Raw genomic sequence first — 22456 nt, forward strand, 5'->3', positions numbered from 1 at the left:
TGAGACAGTATTGCTCTCGTCAAAGTGAGGCCCCGCTCGCGCCGCGGCCTGTCACACAATCAAAGATGGCAGACTGCCAATCCACGGCTGCCTGATGTCATTACGCACAGACAGCGACGTCATTTTTTTCTTGAGCAAAGATATCGATTGGGATAGGATGGGAGAGCACCTGATACCGCAACAATCACGACACCACACAGGGAACCACACAGGGAACCACACAGGGAACCACACAGGGAACCACACAGGGAACCACGACAGCACTGGGGCGCTCGTCATAGTCCATAACTCAGACTTGCCACAGTTGTCACCTGTAGTGGGTAGGCTGCATGTGACACTGACGTTTATTGATTACTGGAGTGCTTTGGTTAGGCGACTAGCTCTACAGCTCGTCATCTTCATGATTAGTGAGTGTAACGTTAGACCACTGCTCAACTCATCAGTTTGGAAAGTATGATCCTTGCCTAATCTCAATAGCCAACATCCACACACCATTCAAAACGACAGCACATTGAGCACAATATGCACTTAAGTTTGAATCTGATCTTTATTTGTGGTTAACAAAAGCAATCGGGCCCCCTGAAAAATATATTATAATATCCTTATAATATATTGTTAAACTGCGGCTGGTTTTCTGTGCCCCATCCAAGCTGGGCCCCCCTGAATCATTCCCCCATCTCACCCCTTAATGATACCCCTGCTGTGGGTATGATCAAATGAAATGTTGAGAAACACTATGCACTACAAGATGGGGACCGAGGAGCCAGTTCCCCAATATGGCTAATGGGGCCAACATTAAAAGACACCATTCAAAAGTGAGATTAGTCCATGAAATAGGATAAATCCAAAGAGGATTGGTGTCTAAACCTTGAATAAGGCAATGAATCACATGAACTTGTAACACAAAAATTTAGGTTAATAAAACGAGCAGCAAGAGCATACTATACAGGAAAATAATGTATTCACTCTTAATTAAAAGACTAGAAATTAAGTGAAAATGTGGTACACACTTTGCAGTTGTATCTAGTGAAAAATGTGCTTTATGGAACACAATGTCCCCTTGCATCACATGTCATACTGCAGTAACTTTGGTCTTTGTGAGGTACAGTGATTCATAAGAAGTGTCAGGAACCTGCTTATCTTTGGTGCTTGGCTCTTCACCTGGTACTTTACGTTGGTTATTTAACTTTTGCTGAGCTCAAATTGTACACACATTATATTTCATAACAACAAACAGGCACATTTATCAACAGAGAACGAAGTGAATTAGTAAGTCAGTAAGTGGCAGCTAGCATTTCTGCAATTTGCATTCGGGACGATTAGAGATAGGAGGTCCTCTTAGGTCACTGGCAGGTAGACCTTTATCCTTTCCAGCAGTGCAGTGGGGTCCTGTAGGAAGGCTGGGGGGCCGTTCCTACTGTAGTAAGCAGCCAGGCCCAGGCCAGCAGCTGACAGGGAGAGGAGGAGCAGCGGCAGGGTGGAGGAGTGCTGAGGAGGGAGATCCAAGGGTCTGGTCTTCATGGGCCGGGCCATCCGCTCCCACTGTGTGAAGATGGCCTGGCGGGCCCCGGCCCACTGGCCCGGCCCGGTCAGACGGTACTGGTATGGGGTGCAGGGACCCAGAGACACTTTGAGACCCAACTTAGGATCCTTTAGCAGAAGCCCCAGGATGTTGGGACAGGCCCCCACCTCAGATGCTATCTCGTCCATGTATGTGATGTAGTCCACCTGGATGGTGTGCCTATGGGAGGTAACATACCTGCAACAGAGAGGAGGGTTAGGTTTGGTCTAAAATCTACCACTGGCTAGCTACCTCCCCTAGCTGTTTTATCGGTGGTGTTTACAGATCTGAAGGTCTAACAGACCATTAAGTGTAATTATAAATAACATATAATTGAATGACAAAATAAAGGTGTGCAGTACCTTTTAGCCATGCTCTCCTCCTTGAACCTTATGTCATTCAGCATGCCAGCCATTGAAGGAAGCTTGTTCAACCCTTTGTGTAGCAGAGATGTTGGACAGGGTCGGACAAAACAAGTGAATGAACTTGAATAAGCAAGGCTCATTTTACTACAGAGTAGTGAGGTTGAGAGAGTCGTTGAGCTGAGTTCTAGGGTGAAAAAGAGTGTGAACACACAGAATTAAATATGCTATTTACCTTTAAAAACCCGTGTGGCCCATCGGGCCTGCATCTCTGCGATGGGCATGATGGCTCCTAACGGCTGCACCAGCCCTATAACAGCCAGTGTGGGGTGCTCCAACCCCGAAGGGAACATATATTTGTACAGAGACGCCTTGTTCTCTGTTACAGAAAGCACCTGGGAGGCCAGGAAGGGGAAGGAGAAACTGTACCCTGTGGCAAACACCTGGAGAAATGAGGAGAGGGAATGAGTTTGTGTGCGTGTGTGTGTGTGTATGTGTGTGTACATGCATTTGTGTGTAAGTTTCCAATTTTTGCAGCCACAGCTGTCCATCCAGGATCAGCCAATCACCAGAAAGTCCCCCAAAACAGTCACCAAAAACTCATAAATAAATGAGAAGACGGTGATCATCAGAGTATAGCATAGTATACCGGAGCACGGATCAACCAGAAGTCAGCATATGTGTGTGTGGGAGAGGACGGTGTGTGTGTGCGTGGGGCTAGTCTAAGGTTACATACCACCAGGTCAATATCATCCTCCACTGTCCCATCGTCAAACTCCACGCTGGAGCCCAGGAACCTCCGGATGTTGGGCTTTATCTGCACCGTCCCTGACAGGATACGGTTGGGCAGCTCATCGTTCACTGTGGGATGCTGGCTGAATAGCCTGGGATAAACAGAACATGAACAGGTAGTCTTAGAGGGGTAGGAGAAATTCAATACAAAATGCTTTTTTATGCGCAAAAGTCACAGGTATTTACATTAAGACCGGTATAAGGGCCTAACAACTCCTTATCTGAGTGGTCCTTCCAGTACCAGAGAGGAAGAAAAGCCAAGTAAGTGTAACTTCAATACTGTAGATGTGCACACCTATGTTTTGGCTGCAAGGAGTAAAGGCTGTGGTTGAATCTCTTGTTGAGTCTGCTCTCCACTAGGGAGCAGATCATACTAAAGGGTAGGACATTATTGATCAGCTTCACCACCCGGTTGAACAACATGTCCAAAGGGACACCATCATCCCCCACGCGGTTCAGGATCCACGCTCCCCGCCTGGTGCTCAGGAACAGCTGGGGAGGGAAGCCACAGAAGAAAGCCAACATAAATGTTCCATGACACATACAGTAACTGGTTGATTGATTGATTGATTGTTAGATAGACAGACAGACAGACAGACAGATTGAATCCATATCCAGACGCGCAGCTGCCACACTCAACAATGACAGGCAAGACTCTTCTGAGAGAGCAGATGTAGTTAATGCAAACCTAATTTATCGTAATGATTTAGCAACGACTGCCTCATCTCTTGAGGTTGCAAGTGGTGGTGGCGTTTATGACATTTTGGAGGATAAATAACTATGCACACAGCAAACTTGGTCACAGCAAACTTCTCCTCTTCTTACATTGTGTCTATTCTCCTTGAGAAAACATTGGACTTTTTGTGTCCGATCATATTAATATTTCTGGACAAAACAACAGCAGGGTCAGATTTCTTAAGTGCAGCGGGACTGAAGCCTTGCTGACTGGAGCCTCCACTGTTACCTGTTTGGTGACTCTGCTAAGCTCCACGGCGATGTCCCCTCCTGAGTTCCCAATGCCTATGACCACCACCTTTTTCCCTCTCCACTCCTCTGGAGTCTTGTAGTCCCGACTGTGGAAGAACTTCCCCTTGAAAGTGTCAATGCCTGGAAGACAGAAAGAATGGAGTCACTGTAGTTTAGGGTTTAAAGGAGTAGTAAAGGGAAAATGCATGTTTAGCCCTGTTTTAAGGTTACTTGTGATCATATACAATGGTTCAGATCAAAACGTTGACAAAACTAGCACTTTTGAGAAAGTCTGAATTGCTCTACCACCGTTTTGGTCAAACAATGGATGTGGATGGGCACCGTGAAAAATCATTCAAAAAACATGTTAAACTCTGAATTTCAAAGACAAGAAACTCACCGAGGTGTTAGTTGGCGTTCTGACATATAATTCGCCATAAAGTAAGATTCTAGTTCATCTGGAAAGGCTTTTTAAAATATTTAGCATAGAACTATTTAGTTGCAGCACATACGTGTGTAAACCTCCGCAAACTAGGTAGCCTAGCAACATAAACAATAACAATAGCTACCGTAAGTAGTTCCACTTCCTGAATCCCCTCTGCGGATTGATCTACATATCTACAACGTTCGCGTCAATACAAGTCAATGGATTTCATAAAATGATCAATAAAACCCTACAGCGGCGAATTTGATGTCAGAACACCAACGGACACCAATTACCCCCTCGGTGAGCTTCTTGTCTTTGAAATCGAGATTTTAACATGTTTTTCAAAGATTTTTCAAGGTGCCCACCCACATCCATTGTATGACCAAAACGGTGGTAGAGCAATTATCAGACTTTCTCAAAAGTGCTAGTTTTGTCAACGTTTTGATCTGAAACATTGTATATGATCATAAGTAACCTTAAAACAGGGCTAAACATGCATTTTCCCTTTACTACTCCTTTAAGGTAAGTTCTGTTCAGCTGCCAATTTCGATTAGCTGTAACGGGCGAACACTTCCAAAAATCACAAATCCCTGTAAGCCTTTTGTAGACATTAGTCTATAGATTGTTCCTACCGAGTTTCGTGCACATTGGTGAAAATTCATAGAAGGAGATAAAAGTGTTTTTCAGAAAATTCAAAATGGTAGAAATGTGGTAGAAAATGACGTAATTGAACTTGGCCTGAGCCAAGGAATCCAACGGTACCTCATTTCTAAATGCGATGTCTATACCATATCACTCTATTATTGGGTTAGATAGATATCGGGCCCTGAAGAATTGTGCAATGCCACTGCCCATCTAAACACAAATTAATAACTGTTTAGAAGTGAGTAACAAATCACTATTTAAAGGCTAGTAAATATATTTGTTAAGACCATGCCAATAGTTTATAGACCTTATTGGGGCGTTTTTCTTAAGTCGCGACTAGTCCTCATTTACTAATCTCTATTAAAAGCTAGAAACGGTATAATAGGTTTGAATATCTGAAGGCATGTGTGGGTTAATCTTACTCTTCTCTCACTGTGTTTCTATACTCTTCAACATTTTGATACCTTAGGGTACCTGAAAAGCAAATGGGAACATTAGCCTTGAACTTGGTAAGGGTTGATATACAGCTGAATCCTGGCTTGACCTGCTGCTCATTTCATTACAATGTAGCTTTATCGCTCTGTCACCATGAACCTCGAGCACTGTGATCTTACGCCACAGTAGGCTAAACATGGTCTAATGAATAATGATTACAATATGATAAAACTCGAATGCAGTTCAAAGTCTAGTTCAAACCTATCCTGGTGACGTTATGTAACTGCCTGAATAAGTAACCAGGTGCCAGATCTGTATGGAACTGGATACTGCAGACACGGCCTTCATCTCAGGTAGCACCTTCTTCCCTATCTAGGACAACGCTTTTGAACATGGCAGCCCAAGGAAATGCAGTAGTGTGGTATCTGCTGTGGTGAATGGTGCATGAGGTCACACATACCTGGGAAGTCCTGGAGGGGCAGGTTGGGGTGACAGTGATGTCCTAAACAGATCATCACAGCATGGAAAATGTGTCTCTCCCTCTCTCCATTTCTATTCTCCGTCTCCACTTCCCATTGGCCTGATCGACAGAAGTCTGGCCTTTGCTGCACCCGGAGGACGGACGTCTGACAGACAGACAGAATGTTTGTATTTCTCCAACCCAGAGGGTGAGGTTGTTTGCCTCAGCAACCTGGCTGAACCTGTGTGATAACGGCCTCACCTGGAAGCGTATGTACTTGGTGAGCTGGAAGTGGTCTGCGTACATGCGGAAGTAGTCCATGATGAGGGAGTTGTGCATGTAGTTGGGGAAGTGGGCGGGAATGGGGAAGTCACTGAAACACATCATCTCCTTAGAGGTGTTGATGATGACAGAGTGGTAAATACTGGCCCTGTCAGGCTCTGGGCTCTCCTGGGGAGGGATGGTCAGATAAACAACAGTACTGTTATCATCATCACCATCATTATCAACAACAGCATCATCATCATCAATGTTACGTCCAGTATGTGTTTTATGGTAATGGGTATGTAGGCCTACATTTTTGGTTGTGTTTGGGTTAATGTTTTGGTGTCTTGTTATTGGTTTTTGTCTCCCCCTTGTGTTCTCCATTTAACATTTCTTTTCAGCTGAAGAGCTCACCTGGTTCAAATCCCCATTCATCAGCAGTCATCACCAATCAACCAATCATCATCCATTTCCTTCCCAATAAAAGCCTTCCTGTTTTTTAGTTCTGGGCTCTCTCGCCTGTGCTGTGGCAGGGCCAGGTGTTGGGTGGGTAGTTTTGTTCTGTTTGTGCTTTGTCTTGTTTTAGAGTCTTTTAGTTATGTTCAGTTGTTTATTGGTTCTCTTAGTTACACTCTGTTTAGTTTAACCAGCTTATTTTTGTATTTTGTAGTTCTGGCTCATAGGGAAACGTTTAGGTTAAGTTTAGATACCCATGGGTTTACATTTACATTCATGTAGTTATTTTGTTTACTTCCTCAGTTTAGTGGTGGCACCACCCCATGTATTTAGGGGTGCTCTTTGAGCACCTGTTAAATTGGTGGTGGGTTTTCAGTTTGTATTATGTATTTAATTTGGTGCCACCCTTAGTAACCTTTTCGTTCCCTATGTTGCCGTAATTTTGAGTTGGTGTAAATAAATATCTGGTTTTACACCTAAAAACTGTGTTTGTGTGTCTGTGCCCTCACTTGACCGGTCTGTTTTAATGTTGGTTGCCCTGGTCCTCCGACCCTTAGGGGGCGCCGTAACATTAAATGGGGGCTCGTCCGGGATATTTTGATCCCTGTTTGTGACAACAGACTGGGTCAATTGTTGGTGTACAGGTCACGCGTAGCATAGGCTGGTCAGGTAGTGCTGGTTACCATTTTGGTTTTTCCTTGGGTTCAAGATGAGTGAGTTTGATATTGAGGAGTTTCTTCTCAGTCCCTCTTGGGAAAAGATTGACCTCTGCAGGAAGCAGGATTTGATTGATGTTGCTGCTCATCTTGGTGTCACTGTCTAGGGGCCTGAAGCTGTCTGAGCTGCAGGAGGCAGTGATTCATGTCCTGGTTGAGCAGAGGTACTTGAGTGCACCTGAAGGGGCATCTGTGGATGTTACCTCCTGTTCTCTGTCTGAGTCTGAGGATGGGGAGAGAGAGGAGGAAGTGCCCACTGGTGTGAGTGGGGCACCTGATGTTGGACCCCCAGAGGCTAAGCCTACTCTTACTGCTCCTATTGAAGGGAGTGGTGATCTCCAATATAGATTACAGTTGGCTCATCTACAGCTTGAAGCTAAAGAAAGGGAGTATGCTCACCAGCTAGCCATGAGGAAGATGGAGCTGGACATTGCTGCAGAGAAAGAGATCCGGCTTAAGAGAATGGAGTTGGAGCTTACAGTTAGGAGCGAGGTTAGGCCCGGAGGTTTTAACGTTAGCAAAAACCTTGTTTTGGTGCCTCAGTTCCGTGAGACTGAAGTTGAGGCGTGGTTCAATGCGTTTGAGCGCATAGCCAAGTCACACAAGTGGCCTACTGATGTATGGGCCCTGGTGTTACAGAGTAAACTGACCCGAAAGGCACAGGAAGCTTTAGGTACATTGTCCTTGGATGACAGTCTAAAGTATGATCTAATTAAGGCAGCTGTGCTGCGTGTCTACGAATTGGTTCCTGAAGCCTATAGACAGAAGTTCAGGAATCACAGAAAAACGTCTAGCCAGTCGTTTGCTGAATTCGGTCGAGAGAAGGAGGTTTACTTCAAGCGTTGGTATGAAGTTAGTAAAGTAGATACCTTTGCGACTCTTTCAGAATTAATCCTGATAGAAGAGTTTAAAAACTGTCTGCCTGACCGCTTGGTGATATATCTAAACGAGCGGAAGGTTGGAACATTGGCAGAGGCTACAGTACTCGCAGACGAATTTGTATTGACGCACAAACACACGTTTGGGACTGTTCGGTCAGATAGCCGCGGTCCTCCTGCATCTACCCCGACCAATAGGTTTACAGCTCCAGGTAGTGCGTCTTCCTCCTCGTCTGCCCACTCTAACGCGGAGCGTGAGACCCGCAAATGTAATTATTGTCACCGAGTGGGGCACCTTGAAGCGGATTGCTTTATGCTGAAACGTCAGCAGGCAAATGACTGGCCACCACGAAGGGACATGAACCCTTAATCACACCTCTCTGGAGGTGCCGTGTCGGACACGGGACCGGGCGATTGTACCGGCGCCACCTTTTTTGGTCGTCGGTCATAAGAGGCTCAGAGAATGTGCTTGCTCTTTCTCGCGCCTGATTTGTGAGGGCGGGGGAGTATTGTTTATTAGGGAAGGTGGTTGATTGTGTCGTCAGCTAGGCTGACTTCTTTTTGGGGGGAGGTGTTACGTCCAGTATGTGTTTTATGGTAATGGGTATGTAGGCCTACATTTTTGGTTGTGTTTGGGTTAATGTTTTGGTGTCTTGTTATTGGTTTTTGTCTCCCCCTTGTGTTCTCCATTTAACATTTCTTTTCAGCTGAAGAGCTCACCTGGTTCAAATCCCCATTCATCAGCAGTCATCACCAATCAACCAATCATCATCCATTTCCTTCCCAATAAAAGCCTTCCTGTTTTTTAGTTCTGGGCTCTCTCGCCTGTGCTGTGGCAGGGCCAGGTGTTGGGTGGGTAGTTTTGTTCTGTTTGTGCTTTGTCTTGTTTTAGAGTCTTTTAGTTATGTTCAGTTGTTTATTGGTTCTCTTAGTTACACTCTGTTTAGTTTAACCAGCTTATTTTTGTATTTGTAGTTCTGGCTCATAGGGAAACGTTTAGGTTAAGTTTAGATACCCATGGGTTTACATTTACATTCATGTAGTTATTTTGTTTACTTCCTCAGTTTAGTGGTGGCACCACCCCATGTATTTAGGGGTGCTCTTTGAGCACCTGTTAAATTGGTGGTGGGTTTTCAGTTTGTATTATGTATTTAATTTGGTGCCACCCTTAGTAACCTTTTCGTTCCCTATGTTGCTGTAATTGAGTTGGTGTAAATAAATATCTGGTTTTACACCTAAAAACTGTGTTTGTGTGTCTGTGCCCTCACTTGACCGGTCTGTTTTAATGTTGGTTGCCCTGGTCCTCCGACCCTTAGGGGGCGCCGTAACATCTTTGAGCACCTGTTAAATTGGTGGTGGGTTTTCAGTTTGTATTATGTATTTAATTTGGTGCCACCCTTAGTAACCTTTTCGTTCCCTATGTTGCTGTAATTGAGTTGGTGTAAATAAATATCTGGTTTTACACCTAAAAACTGTGTTTGTGTGTCTGTGCCCTCACTTGACCGGTCTGTTTTAATGTTGGTTGCCCTGGTCCTCCGACCCTTAGGGGGCGCCGTAACAATCAACAATAACAAAAACCGCTATCATCAACATTATCATCAGCTGCAGCAACATCAAATAACAAATGTCATAAATTATGAAAGATACAGTACAGGAAATATGCAAAACTGGGGAGGTTTAGCTTCAAGGCACCCCATTGGCTGGTTATCACTCACCTTGAACCTCCACAGTCCCCCAATGTCATCACTGCTCTCGAAGCACACAGGCTCCAACCCCTCGTCCAGACAGGTCTTGATGCAGACCAGACCTGAGCTCCCCCCTCCGATCACTGCCACACGCCGGGTCATCCTGCCTGTAGACCTATGTCTGTGGAGGAAATGTTTTCTGGAGTATTTGTGGACATACATCTGTAAATACATGCGCTATCTAGAACAGGGGAGGACAGGAGCTGGGTCATCGGATCACAACCTATACAGCAGAGGTGTACAGACTTGGACTCGTGTCAGACTCGAGTCATGAATTTGATGGCTTTAGACTTGACATGTCAAAAGACTTGTAACTTGATTTGGACTTTAACACCAATGACTCGTGACTTCACTCGGACTTGGGCCTTTTGACTTGAAATTACTTGATACTTTCCCCCAAACCTAGGGCTGTCCCCGACTCTGAATTGAGTCGAATCTGATTCGCCTATTCAAACCAGAGATTCGACGATTCGTTCCTCCGGCTGTAAGTCGACACACCAAGAAGAGGGAATCCCATTTGTTGCTCCCTTCCTCTTTCCGTCTTGTTGTTGACCTGCAGTTCTATGTTGTTACCACAAGAGGCAGTGGTCCCAGAACATCAAAACCAAAAGACTCCACAGAATTCCCAGGTCAGTGGTGGCCGAGTGGATAGTGGCCGAGTGGATAGTGCGCTGCCTATCACCGCGAAGGTTGTGAGTTCAATCCTTGGTGTGGTGTACCATGACATATTTTGTCACTGGATGTTGTAGAAGTTATGTAACGAGCGTGGGTCATATTTGTTAATTATAGACCCTTTTACAGCCTAGTCAGCACAAGTAGCCTATGCGCGCGCATTCTTGAAACAGTAGCAGAGGAAGACAGACGAAATTAATTAAGCGTACGGACTGGACTGAGGAAATCATCAGAAATGCCTGCTTTTGCGGTGCCCATTTTATATCAGGTAAGTTATTTTGACTACCTGGTTACACTGGAATGTCTGGTTGAAATGTAGCCCTTCTCAGTCCCATTGTCGCATTCCGCTCGCTCATGCCAGACAACAGTCCTTTGCTGGTCCATTCACTTTTCCGTCAAAATAAATCGGTGTCGGCCTAGTTAGGAGAGGCGCTCATATTTAGCCTACAAGTGTCATAAACATGAAACTTCACTTACCTAAGCAAAAGGGTCTATTTTAAGAAATGCTGGGTTGAAGCTTCAAAGCATTGCCACCACCATAGAAGAAGTGAATAATTAATAAGAAAAATAATTTCATTCGGACAGAACGCATCTAAATAAGTTATTTATTGGTAGCGCCGAGGCTTCAAAACCCAGCATTTGTTAAAATAGACCATTTTGCTGAGGTAAGTGAAGTTTCATGTTTATCTGACACTTGTAAACTAGGCCAGACTGTTGTCTGGCATGAGCGAGCGGAATGCGACAACGGGACTGAGAAGGGCTAGTTGAAATGTAGAGTAATATCTGAAATAAACAGTAACCCATAACCTGGCTGCACGCTAAGCTAAAGCTAAGTTCAGGAAATGAAGCCCAATGATAGCTAGCTAACGTTAGCTAGTGCAAGCTACACGCTAGCTAGTGTTAGCTACCCAACTCAAGGCCCGAGGAGTTGGAGATACTGTGCACGTTCTCTCAAAGTGCTTTGGCTAAGGTTAGCTACTACAAGCTAGCTAGTCCTTGTCACCAACACTTGCCTCACAACGTACGTAGCAAAACTATTCACACAGCAAGCAAAGTCAGCTGACTGGGACTGTCTCGTGAGTAGAATAACCAGTGTTGTGAAATACATTTTACAACTGGTCAGTTGATATGTTGCACAGCAATCGAGCAGGGCAATATCATAAGGGCTAGGTTAGGTAGCTAGCAAAGTCAACTTGCCCAGCTGGTATGGTTATAGGCTCATTCCTATGGGATAGCTTAGTAGTTTGTGATTTAGCAATGGGTTGACTAATCACTAGATCTATATTTTCAGTTGGGGATAGGACTACAACACCACCTGTGCTGTGGCACCGGGAATCTGCTCTGACAACTATTCACCACCATATCATGTTATTATGCAGCTTAAATGTACTGTATGTCTACGCGACACAAAACAGGCTTCATATAAATGTTATTTTTGGCTGGGGAAAAAAAGGTTTGGCGGGTACCATTTTTCATCTACCAGACATTTGGCTGGTGAGTTAAAAAGTTAATGTTGACCCCTGCATGTATGTAATTATGTCTTAAGTTTAAAGTGAAGGGATTAAGAGAGGATGTTTTTCTCCAGTAGGTGTTAAGCAAATCGTAACCCATAACCTACAATTATGATGGGATCTGCAAGTTAGGAATTTCTTGTAATATGGCTTCTGATTAGTATTTCTGTTCATTAATTGAGCTTTTTTTTCTGTTTAGGTACCATAAAAGCAAGTGAACTACCTGATCGACAAAGGGATGGCGTCAAGAACAGCAATGCAGTCATCAACTACGTTTCTTCAACAACTATGGAGTTGGAGAAACACATGTGGACCTTCATTGTGACAACTGCAGTGGACAAAACAAGAACAACTTTGTGCTGTGGTACTGTGCTTGGCAGACCATGCACAAGCTTCACCTGAAGCTGGACCTACACTTCCTGATTGCAGGCCACACCAAGTTTGCCTCTGACTGGTGCTTTGGCTTGATCAAGCACCACTATAGGAAGACCAGAGTGGAGACTTTTACTGACATTGCTGGGGTGGTGAGAGACAGCGCTCCTGTGAAGAAAGTCAACATCCCACAGCTTGTCGGACTTGAGGACGGCACAGTGCTTGTTGAAAGCTACAACTGGCACCAGCATCTGAGTAGCTATTTCAAAAAGCTCCCAAACATTGAGTTACCAGCACTTCAGGTAATTATCATTGTCATGTATTAGCGATTCCATTTTATGGACATGGTATGGTTGTATTTTATTTGTGGCCAATATTTTAATGCACTATTTTAATGCACCATCTCCCTTCTGTTCGGTTGCAGCTTTGATGCTGGGATGCCTGGTGTGGTTGAGGCCAGAGAAAACCGTGATGCAACATCAGTCAGGTGTCGGCTGCTGTGCAACGCTGATGTCCAGCCCTCCCAAAGATGGTCTTCAGGTGCAAGCCCCACCCGGACAGAACATGGCCAGACAGCAGTATCTGAGCATGGATGGCTGTGACTGTGTCCATGATACAGGCAGTGCAATTACATAACATGTCAAGTATACTGTACAGTAGTGCAGAGTAAGTTGTCTATTGTATAGACGAGGTGTTCAATTGCTAAAGTGTTGTCAGGTGTTGGTTCGAGTGTACAGTGGTGCAGAGTCAGTTGTTTATAGTACTCTGGTTGTACTATACATAGACCCTCACTCTAATTATAACAATGGCACACATGCTATCCCCTGGACCAACAAGTGAACATGTGACACCTTGTCTATACAATAGACAACTGACTATGCATCACTGTACACTCGAACACTCGAACCAACACCTGACAACACTTGAGCAATTGAACACCACTATACAATAGACAACTGACTCTGTACTACTGTATACATGTGCATTACATGCCTCTCTTCCTTACAAAGATGGTCACAACCACAACATGTCCTGAGAGCACATGCAAAATAGCAACTTATGGCTAGTTTTAATGTGCATGTCTGTATGTTTAATAAAGCATTTAGGAAAAGTTTAAATCAAGACTTGCGTATTACCTATTCTGTTGAGTACTATGTTTACAATTGTTCATTCATGATATTATTACAATTGACCTTTCAAGTCTGCCTACTTAGGTTACTTAGCTAAGAACCATTTTAATTACAATTTACTTCTAATGGCAAATATTTTATTTTCATATCTTCATATCAATATAATATCAAGATCCTAGTAGATGTCCAAATAACCCACTGTGTCTTTGGTCTACTTATTCACCACCTAAAGGGAAGTGCAAAACAGCAAAGTCACCTTTATCCAGAAACAAAAGTTGAACCCATTGCAGCAAAATAGCTAACATTACAGGAATCATCAGTGTAACTGATTTAGCCACTGACCGCTACCATTAATGTTATGGAAGCTGCTGCTAGTTGTTGTGAGCTCATGAGCTAACTGGCTATCCCGCTCTCATTGTGCTGGATTAGCATTGGAAGCATTGGAACTGATGTGCCCAGGTGACAAGACCCATCTTTATTTATCGGACATTACCGTCCTGCCAGTCCCGCACAGAAACAAGCCAGCCAATACACATAAGCCAGGCGTGACCTGGCCTGGTTCTTGCTAAACATGAATCATCTAGCCCACATTGTCCAACTACTTCTGATGCTCCCATGTTTTTATGCAGTTTCCCATAGCCTATATTAAGGTTGGGCTATTTGACGAGTCTCCTTAACTGCGCATTTGAAAGCGTGCGTGAATAGGCTCATGCATTGAGCAGCAGTCAACAACTGTTTGGGCTGTCGTTAGACGTTAGAGCTCAATCTGTCTATGGGAAAAATATTTTTCCCAGCGGATATCTCAGTTAATACAAAAAGATTGATGTAGGAAAGCAGTTGTGTGTTGTGATAGTCCGTTTGGGAAATGTGCGTGAATGCTGGCAGACAGTAGCCTAGGCTAGGCGCACAGCGGAGGGGAGGATTCCTACCTTCTTCCGCTATATCAGTCTTAAGTCTCCTTACTACACAACAGACGGCTACAGTAATAGCCTAGGTCTAAAATGAATGATTTGCCTGTCAGGACTAAATCACAAGGCAGGTGAGAGCCCATCAGCGCATCTTGACAGTGGAGCAAAAAAAACAAAAAAATGCTCGACTTCAAGAATCTCAACTCGACTTGAGGGTCTCGGACTGACGATTCTACTCGTCGACTTTCAGGGGACAGCCCTACCCAAACCCAAATAAAAAGTATGCTATTAAGAAGCGGCAGGCGAATTGTCGAGAAGGATCCAGTTTTTCGAAACCGAGGCTGGCTCATTATCGTTAACAGTAGACATGACTACATGTGCTTAGCGGCTATAATTATAACCTGGACCAGGCGGCTGCACGGCTGCAGCTGGATATTATTGCTTTAAATGGACTCGAAAGGACTTGGAAGTTTAGGACTTGTGACTTGACTTCCCACTGTTGACTTGTGACTTGACTTGGCACTTGACTTGGGACTTGAGGACAACGGCTTGAGACTTACTTGGGACTTGCAAATCAATGACTTTGTCCCACCTCTGCTATACAGTACCAATACAGTACTGTACAATGAGGCCTACAGAAGCTTATGTCGCAAAACCTTGTTTCACCACATGGTGTCGCCCCATCACTGTCGAATAAAAGTGGTAAACAACCTTAGGGAACTAGGCAGCCTGCATGTGGATCCCAGATTAGTCTACTCGCAAAAGTTCTAGGCAAATTTAAATACTTTGCGTCACATAATCTCAGGGCTGCGAGTCTCACGCATTGAGCGTGAGACACGCATTTCAGCCTCTTCTCACGCTCACACGCCACACTTAACAATTCTCACGCGGAGAAATGACCAACCCCTACATACTAGGCTACAGGCCCATAGCCAGGGGGGATCGGGTGGAACGAACGAACCCCGCCTCACGACCAAAGGTGCAGAATTCAGGGCAAAAGCCCCCCCCCCGGTCAACAACTCGCGCGACAATCACAATAAAAATGATCAATCAACCCCCCCCCGTCAACAACTCGCCCGACAATAAAATTAACGGGGAAGCAGTGATGCCAATTTAGCGACTTTCCAGACTCCCCTGGCGACTTATTTCATGAAAATTGACTAGCGACAAATCTAGCTACTTTTTCTGGTCATTTGGGGAATTATTGTGTTGACAAGGAAGCGAGCTCAGCTCACGAATAGGCTCTGTGCACAAGCTCCACTACTTCCTGAAAGTCATTTGGCATCTTTATTTCCTGTCCTATATGATTGGATTAAGTGATTAATCAGGTGTGAGGCAGACCCAGTGCACACCTGATTAATCACAATCCAATCATATAGGACAGGAAATAAAGAAGCCAAGTGACTTTCAGGAAGTAGTGGAGCTGGTACACAGAGCCTATCACGACGAGAGAAAACTTTTTTTGCTTTACAGACCTACGTTGTTTAAAAGAAAAAAGATAATGTTATACAGCAACAAAAAAACAAGTTTGTCAATAAGTAAATAGTTTGATTGTTTTTCCCATGCCCATCATCATCACATGGCTGATGTAGGCTACTAGGGTTGCACTGTAGAAAAAAAGAAAAAAGCTACTGTTATACAGCAAAAAATAAATAAAGTTTGTAAATTATGTAAATAGTTCGTATGTATTTTCACCCCCCCCCCCACACACACACCGCAATCTAGCTACTTCTAGCGACTTAATTCTGGGACAGCCAATACCTTACTGAAGAGTTGGCAACACTGCGGGGAAGGGGATACATCTCACTCCAAGTTTTTGGTCAAACTTGGCAGCCCTGTCTATAATGCATAAAAAAGTGACACTAATTCCATTAGTTTACATGTGTCTTACCTGCTACGATTCTTACGGATTCAGTCTGCAGCAAAGAAACGCCCTCTTAGCAACACCGGTAGCCTATTCTACATGAATTCGTGGACGGCGGGCTTCTTGTATTGTGCAAAATGGACTTTGACAGGGGCCGCACCTTATTACCGTATTTACTTGAGTAGGCATATTTTACATAATTACCGGGTATAATGTGTCATACAATTAAATTGTCACCTAACACATTGTAACCTAACAACTACATATATTAATTATGTTTATTATCAAGACAAAAAGTTTATTTCGAAAATAATAAAATTACATTTAATCGATTTTTCCTTTTTCCGCATGTTGTCAGTGCAGCTTGTCATTAGTTGGATCTGCGATCTTCTTCCAACAAGACGAGCGTTTCTACCACTCAGCAAAGACCAGAACATCACAACAGGTGCAATTATCACAAAACCAGGCCAGGTCCAGCCTGGTTTATGTGCGTGGCTGGCTTGTTTCTGTTCAGGACTGGTAGGACGGAAGCTAATCATGCCACTGAAATAGCTGTGAATTGAAATTACATGAAATAATGTCTGAAATTAAAATAGGTCTTGTCGCCTGGATACATCTGTTCCAATGGTTCCAATGCTAATCCAGCAAAATAAGAGCGGGATAGCCAGTTAGCTCATGAGCTCACAACAACTAGCAGCAGCTTCCATAACATTAATTAACGGTCAGTGGCTAAAGCAGTTACACTGATGATTCCTGTAACGTTAGCTATTTTGCTAAACCCAGATAACACAAGACTAGCGGAACTACAGCGGGTCCCCGATGGACGAGCTGGCTGACCTCCGGCCGAATCGGCACAGGTCCATGTCTTTAAATAATTCCATAGTTTTGATGAAAGACAATGGGAGACACTCATAAGACAGGACAGAACACAACAATAACATGTACCATACCCTTCCAGTTTAAGAGTGAACTATTACCAAAACCCGAGAGGCTATGTGGATTAAATCCCTCCCGTTCCACTGAGTCTACAGAAAAGGCACAATCTGAGACAGTTTAGGTTTCAGAGAGCGGGGGCGGGGTCATGCACACTGTTCGGGTCCCGTGGTGGTGGGACTTCACCAACAGTACATTCTGAATAGGGGGAGGGGGTGATGGTTTTTGTGCCATAATAGCTGTTCTAGGGTCCCAAGATCTATCAGTCAAAAAGGCACTAAGAAAACCAACTGGGTCAGGGCATAAGGGAAGGAAAAGAAAAGAAAGTTAAGAATTGTGAGTTTTCCCTAGTAAAGGCAAGAGCCTAGAATCCCATTGTTCTCAACATCCCCAACTGGGAATCCAACCCTGGCCTCCAGTGTGGGAGTCAGATGCTTAACCCACTACACCACCGAGGGACCTAAGGGTTTGGGACATTTGTTCACGTACATACTCTCCCATCCTTCTGAAACGGGAACAGAGAGAAGGAAAAGAGATAACATGATTTGAAGTCCCCAAACAGGAATCAAACCCTGGCCCACCCACAATGTATCAGCTCATAGCAGCTCTGTGAAGCTTCAGGAAGGGTGGTCCACAATGGCTGTCATCCCATCCCTGCTTGTTTCACTCAGCCCCAATCAGAAGGGCTTGGCAGCTGAGGGTCAGGTTCTAAGGCTTTGCACCAGATATTGGCTTGATAGGTACATCCCAGTCTGTGCACTCATAGCATGCTCTCTCTGGCCTCTGGAGTCCACTTCCTGAATGTCCTGGTGATTATGGGCTGTCTCAGGACACAGGCCTATAACAGGGCTGAAGGTTCACCAGGTTGTGATCTGACCTGCCTATTGGTGGAAGAGCTGAGGAAGTGTATGCTTCCTTGGCATTTGCATACAGCAGATCAAGTGTCTTATTTTCCCTTGTGGGACAGTCGACATACTGTACAAAGCCAGTAAGGTGGGAGGAGAGGCTGACATGGTTAAAATCTCCTGAGATCAGGATGAATGCCTGATCAGGATGCTGAGTCTGTATTCTCGCGACAGTCTCGTGGATGACGTCACACGCTACTGCCGGCACAGCGCAGGGTGAGATGTAAACAACAATGGCGACTATGTGCGAGTACTCTCTCGGGACATAGTAGGCTCTGAGTCCGACTGACAAAAGTTCCACATCCTGACAGCAGATCTTTTCTTTCACTGTGATGTGACCTGGATTAATGTACAATTAATGTACAATAATTAATTAATGTACCACAATACCAACTGACATGTAGGCCTATACGACTAATGTTTCACAATACCAACTTACCTACAGGCCCACACCACTAATGTACCACACTACCAACTGACCTATAGGCCTATACTGTACCACTAATGTATCACAATACCAACTGACCTATAGGCCTATACCACTAATGTACCACAATACCAACTGACCTATTGACTATACCACTAATGTACCACAATACCAACTGTCCTATAGGCCTATACCACTAATGTACCACAATACCAACTGACCTATAGGCCTATACCACTAATGTACCACAATACCAACTGACCTATTGACTATACCACTAATGTACCACAATACCAATCCTTACCATGAGCCTAAACCTGATATACACCAGTGTCTAAAAACATAATTTATCTTAATGGGTTGGTAACTTCATGAGCTGATAAATGTGATTTAGCTACCAGCACTGCAATGCTATCACATTTTTTCCAGCTCTAGAGATGTATACCTTGCTAAAAATCACTATGAGGCTTAGTACCCCCAGAAGGTACCGACCTTCTTATATTTGTGGGTCATGAGGAGTTTGTTTGCAGATTTGAACTCTATTTGTGGATTGTGTTCTGTGTTTACAAATTATAATATATATGTGGGAATCATAGTCTGTGCATTTACAATACTTTTGACATTGATTTACCCCCATAGAGGAGGTCTTGACTCAATCAAGTGACCTACAGTTCTATTTCGTGGAGCTCCGCCCCACAGGGCTAGCTCCTATTGGCTAGCGAAACCCAGCTAGCTACATTGACTGAAGAAAAAAACATACACGCACCTGTGTCCAACCAGGTCCGGTGCACCACTGTATAAGCGGGCTACGCCCGCACATCTGCTCCTTCGAAATTTTCAGCTCGCATTGCTACTGGAGAAGATCAGAAGATGTCTACTCAGCGGACCCAAGCGGACCTGGCGGCGTCCCTAGATGACCCCCTGCCGGTGCCGATGGATCCGCCGGATCGTTTCTGTGTCTGCGGCTCCCGCTACAGCGACGTGGGACACCACCTCTGCTTCCGCTGTCTGGGGCCGCAGCACGCCAGAGCGGGTCTGGCTCCGTCCCCCGCCTGCGAGATCTGCGCCCTCCTGGACCCCATGGAGAGGATGCTCCGGGCGCATTTCTTCGCTCCGCCGCCGCTGGAGACTGAAGGTCTGGTCCAGCTGGTCGGCGAGGACATCGGCGCGCCCCCGCAACAACCGGCGGCCCCGATTACCTCCCTCGCGCCTACGGATGATGAGGATGAGCTCTCCGGGGAAGACGAGGTTCTCTCTGCGTCGGAAGCCACTACGGCTAGTGGCGCCTCCTTCCCGGGGCGGGGTTCCTTCGATCGCGACCTGCCCCGGCTGCTGGAGAGAGCCGCGCATCACCTCGGTATCTCCGTCCCGGAGGTTGCTGCGACTACGGGGCTCCCACTGTGGAGCTCCGTCTGCTACGGGCGTCCCTCTCAGCCTGCTCCTCGTCTCCTGCCGGCTATGCCTGACCTGGAGGCGTTCGTCGAGGCTGAATGGGAGCGGCCGTTGGCCATCAGAGGTCCGCTTCGCCAGTTCAGCAGAGCTACGAGGGTAACCGGCTGGACTGACGTAGCAGCTATCGGCTCTCCTCCTCTGGAACCCGACATTGCAGCGGTCCTGGTGCCTGGTTCCTCCGCCTGGGGCTCGGCCAGGAAGCCTCTCATGCCGGACGTCAAAGACAAGACAACCCTGTCCTTGGCCGACAAAGGTTTTTCTCTGGCCGCGCAGGCCGTGGCTGCCTCCTCCTCCATTGCTATGCTGGCCATTTACATCGGCCAGCTAGCTACGGAGCAAACCCCCCCCTCTATGGATGAAGACAGGAGAGCGGAGATGGCCGAAGCCGCCGGAGCCGTGGCTCAGCTTGTGAGAATCTCCGCCTCCTGTCTGGGTGGAGTGATGGCCACGTCGGTGGTGCAGCAGCGCCACCTATGGCTCTCCCTGACTCGTCTGCGCGAGGAAAGCAAGAGTGTCCTCCTCAACTCACCGGTCAGTAGGGAGGGGTTGTTTGGGGCAGCTGTGTCTAAAATCCTGGAGCAGTGTCGCAGCCAGGAGCAGGACCGGCTTCTCCTCGCTCGCCACCTCGCGGCTCCGGGGGAGCGCAGTGTGCCGGCACGTCCGCGTGCTCCGGCTGATGCTGCCGCGACTGGGAGCAAGCGCCGGCGGACACACAAGACTAAACAACCTGCCACGGGGTCCCGCCCCGCTACGGCCCATGGACCGGCTCGCCCGGGTTCCTGGACTGCGCACGCGGCTCCTCCCCCGCGACCTCCCCCTGCCTACCCCGCCCAGGGTGCCGGGACCGGTCCGGCGTCTTCAAGCGCGCCCACCGCTCCGCCTCCGGCTTGGGGTAGGAAGAGGCGCACCTATTGACGGTGCGTGAAGATGCGTGACTGTGTTTTGCCCACACCACGCTCTGTTAAGAGCGGCGGTGAGCAAGTTTCCCTGTTCAATAAAACAAACACGATGCAACGTTATCAAGCTGGTTGTAATGTGCAGTCCGCATCTCCTCCCTTTTCAACTACTGTAATGTTCTCGGCTAGAGCCGCTGGGTCTTCTGTGAAAGAGTCAGAATTGACCACGGCAGGTCTCGCCGCAGCTGGGAGACCGGCTCGAGCCGCGGAGTCTTTTCCTGCTAAAGCAGACGTGACTCACGCGGGGCTCGCCGGCTCAGCTGATGTGATGTATTCGGCTAGAGCCACCGGGTCTTCCGTGAAAAAGTCGGAATTGACCATGGCAGGTCTCGCCGCAGCTGAAAAACCGACTCGAGCCGCGGAGTTTTTTCCTGCAAAGAGAGCAGACGTGACGCGCGCAGCTCTCGCCGGTTCAGCGAATGTAATATATTCGGCTAGAGCCGCCGGGTCCTCTGTGAGAAAGTCAGATTTGACCACGGCAGGTCTCGCCGCCCCTGTTCTAAACAGACCGGTTGGGTTTTTAACAGAGGGGATGTGTGCGCCCAGGCCAAGTGCTATGGCTGTACTGCCCTGTTCGGAGTTTTCTCGGGACCGACCGCTGGCGGGGTTTAGCGGCGAAAAAGATGCGCTAGACCCCCAGACGGCGTTCGTTCATTCGGGCCGAGCGTTCGAGCCTCTCCCTGTGTGTTCGACAGGTAGAGAGTTTTCACGCTCACCGGTCAGTGAGAATACTTCCGTGTTTACTGCCTCGGCTGGCTATTTAACACTGCCCGCCTCTCATGTCCCGTCTAGCCGGTCTGCGAAAGACGGCACCTTGCCAGATCATGCAAATGAGAGGGCGGGGCTTCCCGCATTGCAACACTCCGCCGTTTTCTCTCAATGGGATGAGCGACGGCGGCTTGTTAGCAATGCGGACGGTGTCGGCTCACTTCCTCTTTTTGTGAATGAAGTGCTTCTTGACAGGAATGCCATTCATTCTCGCGCTGTTCAGGGACATGGAACTCCCAATGGGGATTTTTCATCTCCCTTTCGAGGGTGGCCCGCCTTGGGCCAGGACAGCAGAGTTTCTCAGCTGTCCGGTGGCGGTCAGGGCCAAATTGAACTATGGCAGGTTCCTCGATCTGTTCCCGCGATCTCCGGCACAACCTCTTTCCAACCGCTTCACAGTCTGGCAGGAGAGATGTCTCCTGGACAGCTGGTTGCAGCGTGTTCTACGGGAAGGGTATCTCATTCAGTTTTGTTGCCCCCCACCGCCCTTCATGGGCGTAGTGGAGACAGTGATACCGCGTCCCGCTCAGGCTGCCGCTCTGTCAGCAGAGATTGCAGAACTGATGGCGAAGGGAGCGGTAACTGTGGTCCCGTCAGGCCAGAGGGACGAGGGATTTTATTCCCGCTACTTCCTCGTGCCAAAGAAGACGGGGGGCGTGAGGCCAATTTTGGACCTCCGCCTTTTCAACAAAACGGTGGCGAATCTGAAGTTCCATATGCTTACGGTGCGACAAATGCTGGAGGCATTCCTTCCCGGCGATTTTTGCACCAGCATAGACCTCAAGGACGCTTACTTCCACATACCGATAGCTCATCGGCATCGGAAGTTTTTGCGTTTCGCCTACCTGGGT

At 46.6% G+C, this 22456-nt stretch overlaps 1 protein-coding gene across 3 annotated transcripts; it reads right to left on the minus strand.

Moving 5' to 3' along the window:
• Window positions 1-589: 589 nt before the first annotated feature.
• On the minus strand, window positions 590-16240 carry LOC311314463 (flavin-containing monooxygenase 5-like). Of its 3 annotated transcripts, XM_084444827.1 has the most exons (10): window positions 16192-16240; window positions 9678-9828; window positions 5910-6098; window positions 5649-5814; window positions 3680-3822; window positions 3011-3207; window positions 2660-2807; window positions 2159-2366; window positions 1924-1996; window positions 590-1759 (listed from the first exon to the last, which is right to left on the minus strand). In XM_084444827.1, exons 2-10 carry the CDS (start codon window positions 9807-9809, stop codon window positions 1339-1341), a joined length of 1677 nt encoding a protein of 558 aa, XP_084300953.1. In that variant the 5' UTR covers window positions 9810-9828; window positions 16192-16240; the 3' UTR covers window positions 590-1338. The 3 variants fall into 3 exon arrangements, with proteins under 3 accessions (XP_084300953.1, XP_084300952.1, XP_084300951.1); XM_084444826.1 differs by lacking the exon at window positions 16192-16240 and having other exon boundaries at window positions 5649-5793; window positions 9678-10084; XM_084444825.1 differs by lacking the exon at window positions 16192-16240 and having other exon boundaries at window positions 9678-10084.
• Window positions 16241-22456: the final 6216 nt, after the last annotated feature.

The sequence above is a fragment of the Borostomias antarcticus genome (genome assembly GCF_949987555.1).
Source record: "Borostomias antarcticus genome assembly, chromosome: 10".
NCBI lineage: Eukaryota > Metazoa > Chordata > Actinopteri > Stomiiformes > Stomiidae > Borostomias > Borostomias antarcticus.

Coding starts and splice junctions, on each gene's coding strand:
- LOC311314463 (XM_084444825.1), bottom strand. CDS start 9,881: ATGTATTTACAGATGTATGTCCACAAATACTCCAGAAAACATTTCCTC. Junction 3,823..5,648: donor GCCCCTCCAGGACTTCCCAG/GTATGTGTGACC, acceptor TCTGTCTTCCAG/GCATTGACACTTTCAAGGGG. Junction 1,997..2,158: donor GGCCACACGGGTTTTTAAAG/GTAAATAGCATA, acceptor TGCTACACAAAG/GGTTGAACAAGCTTCCTTCA.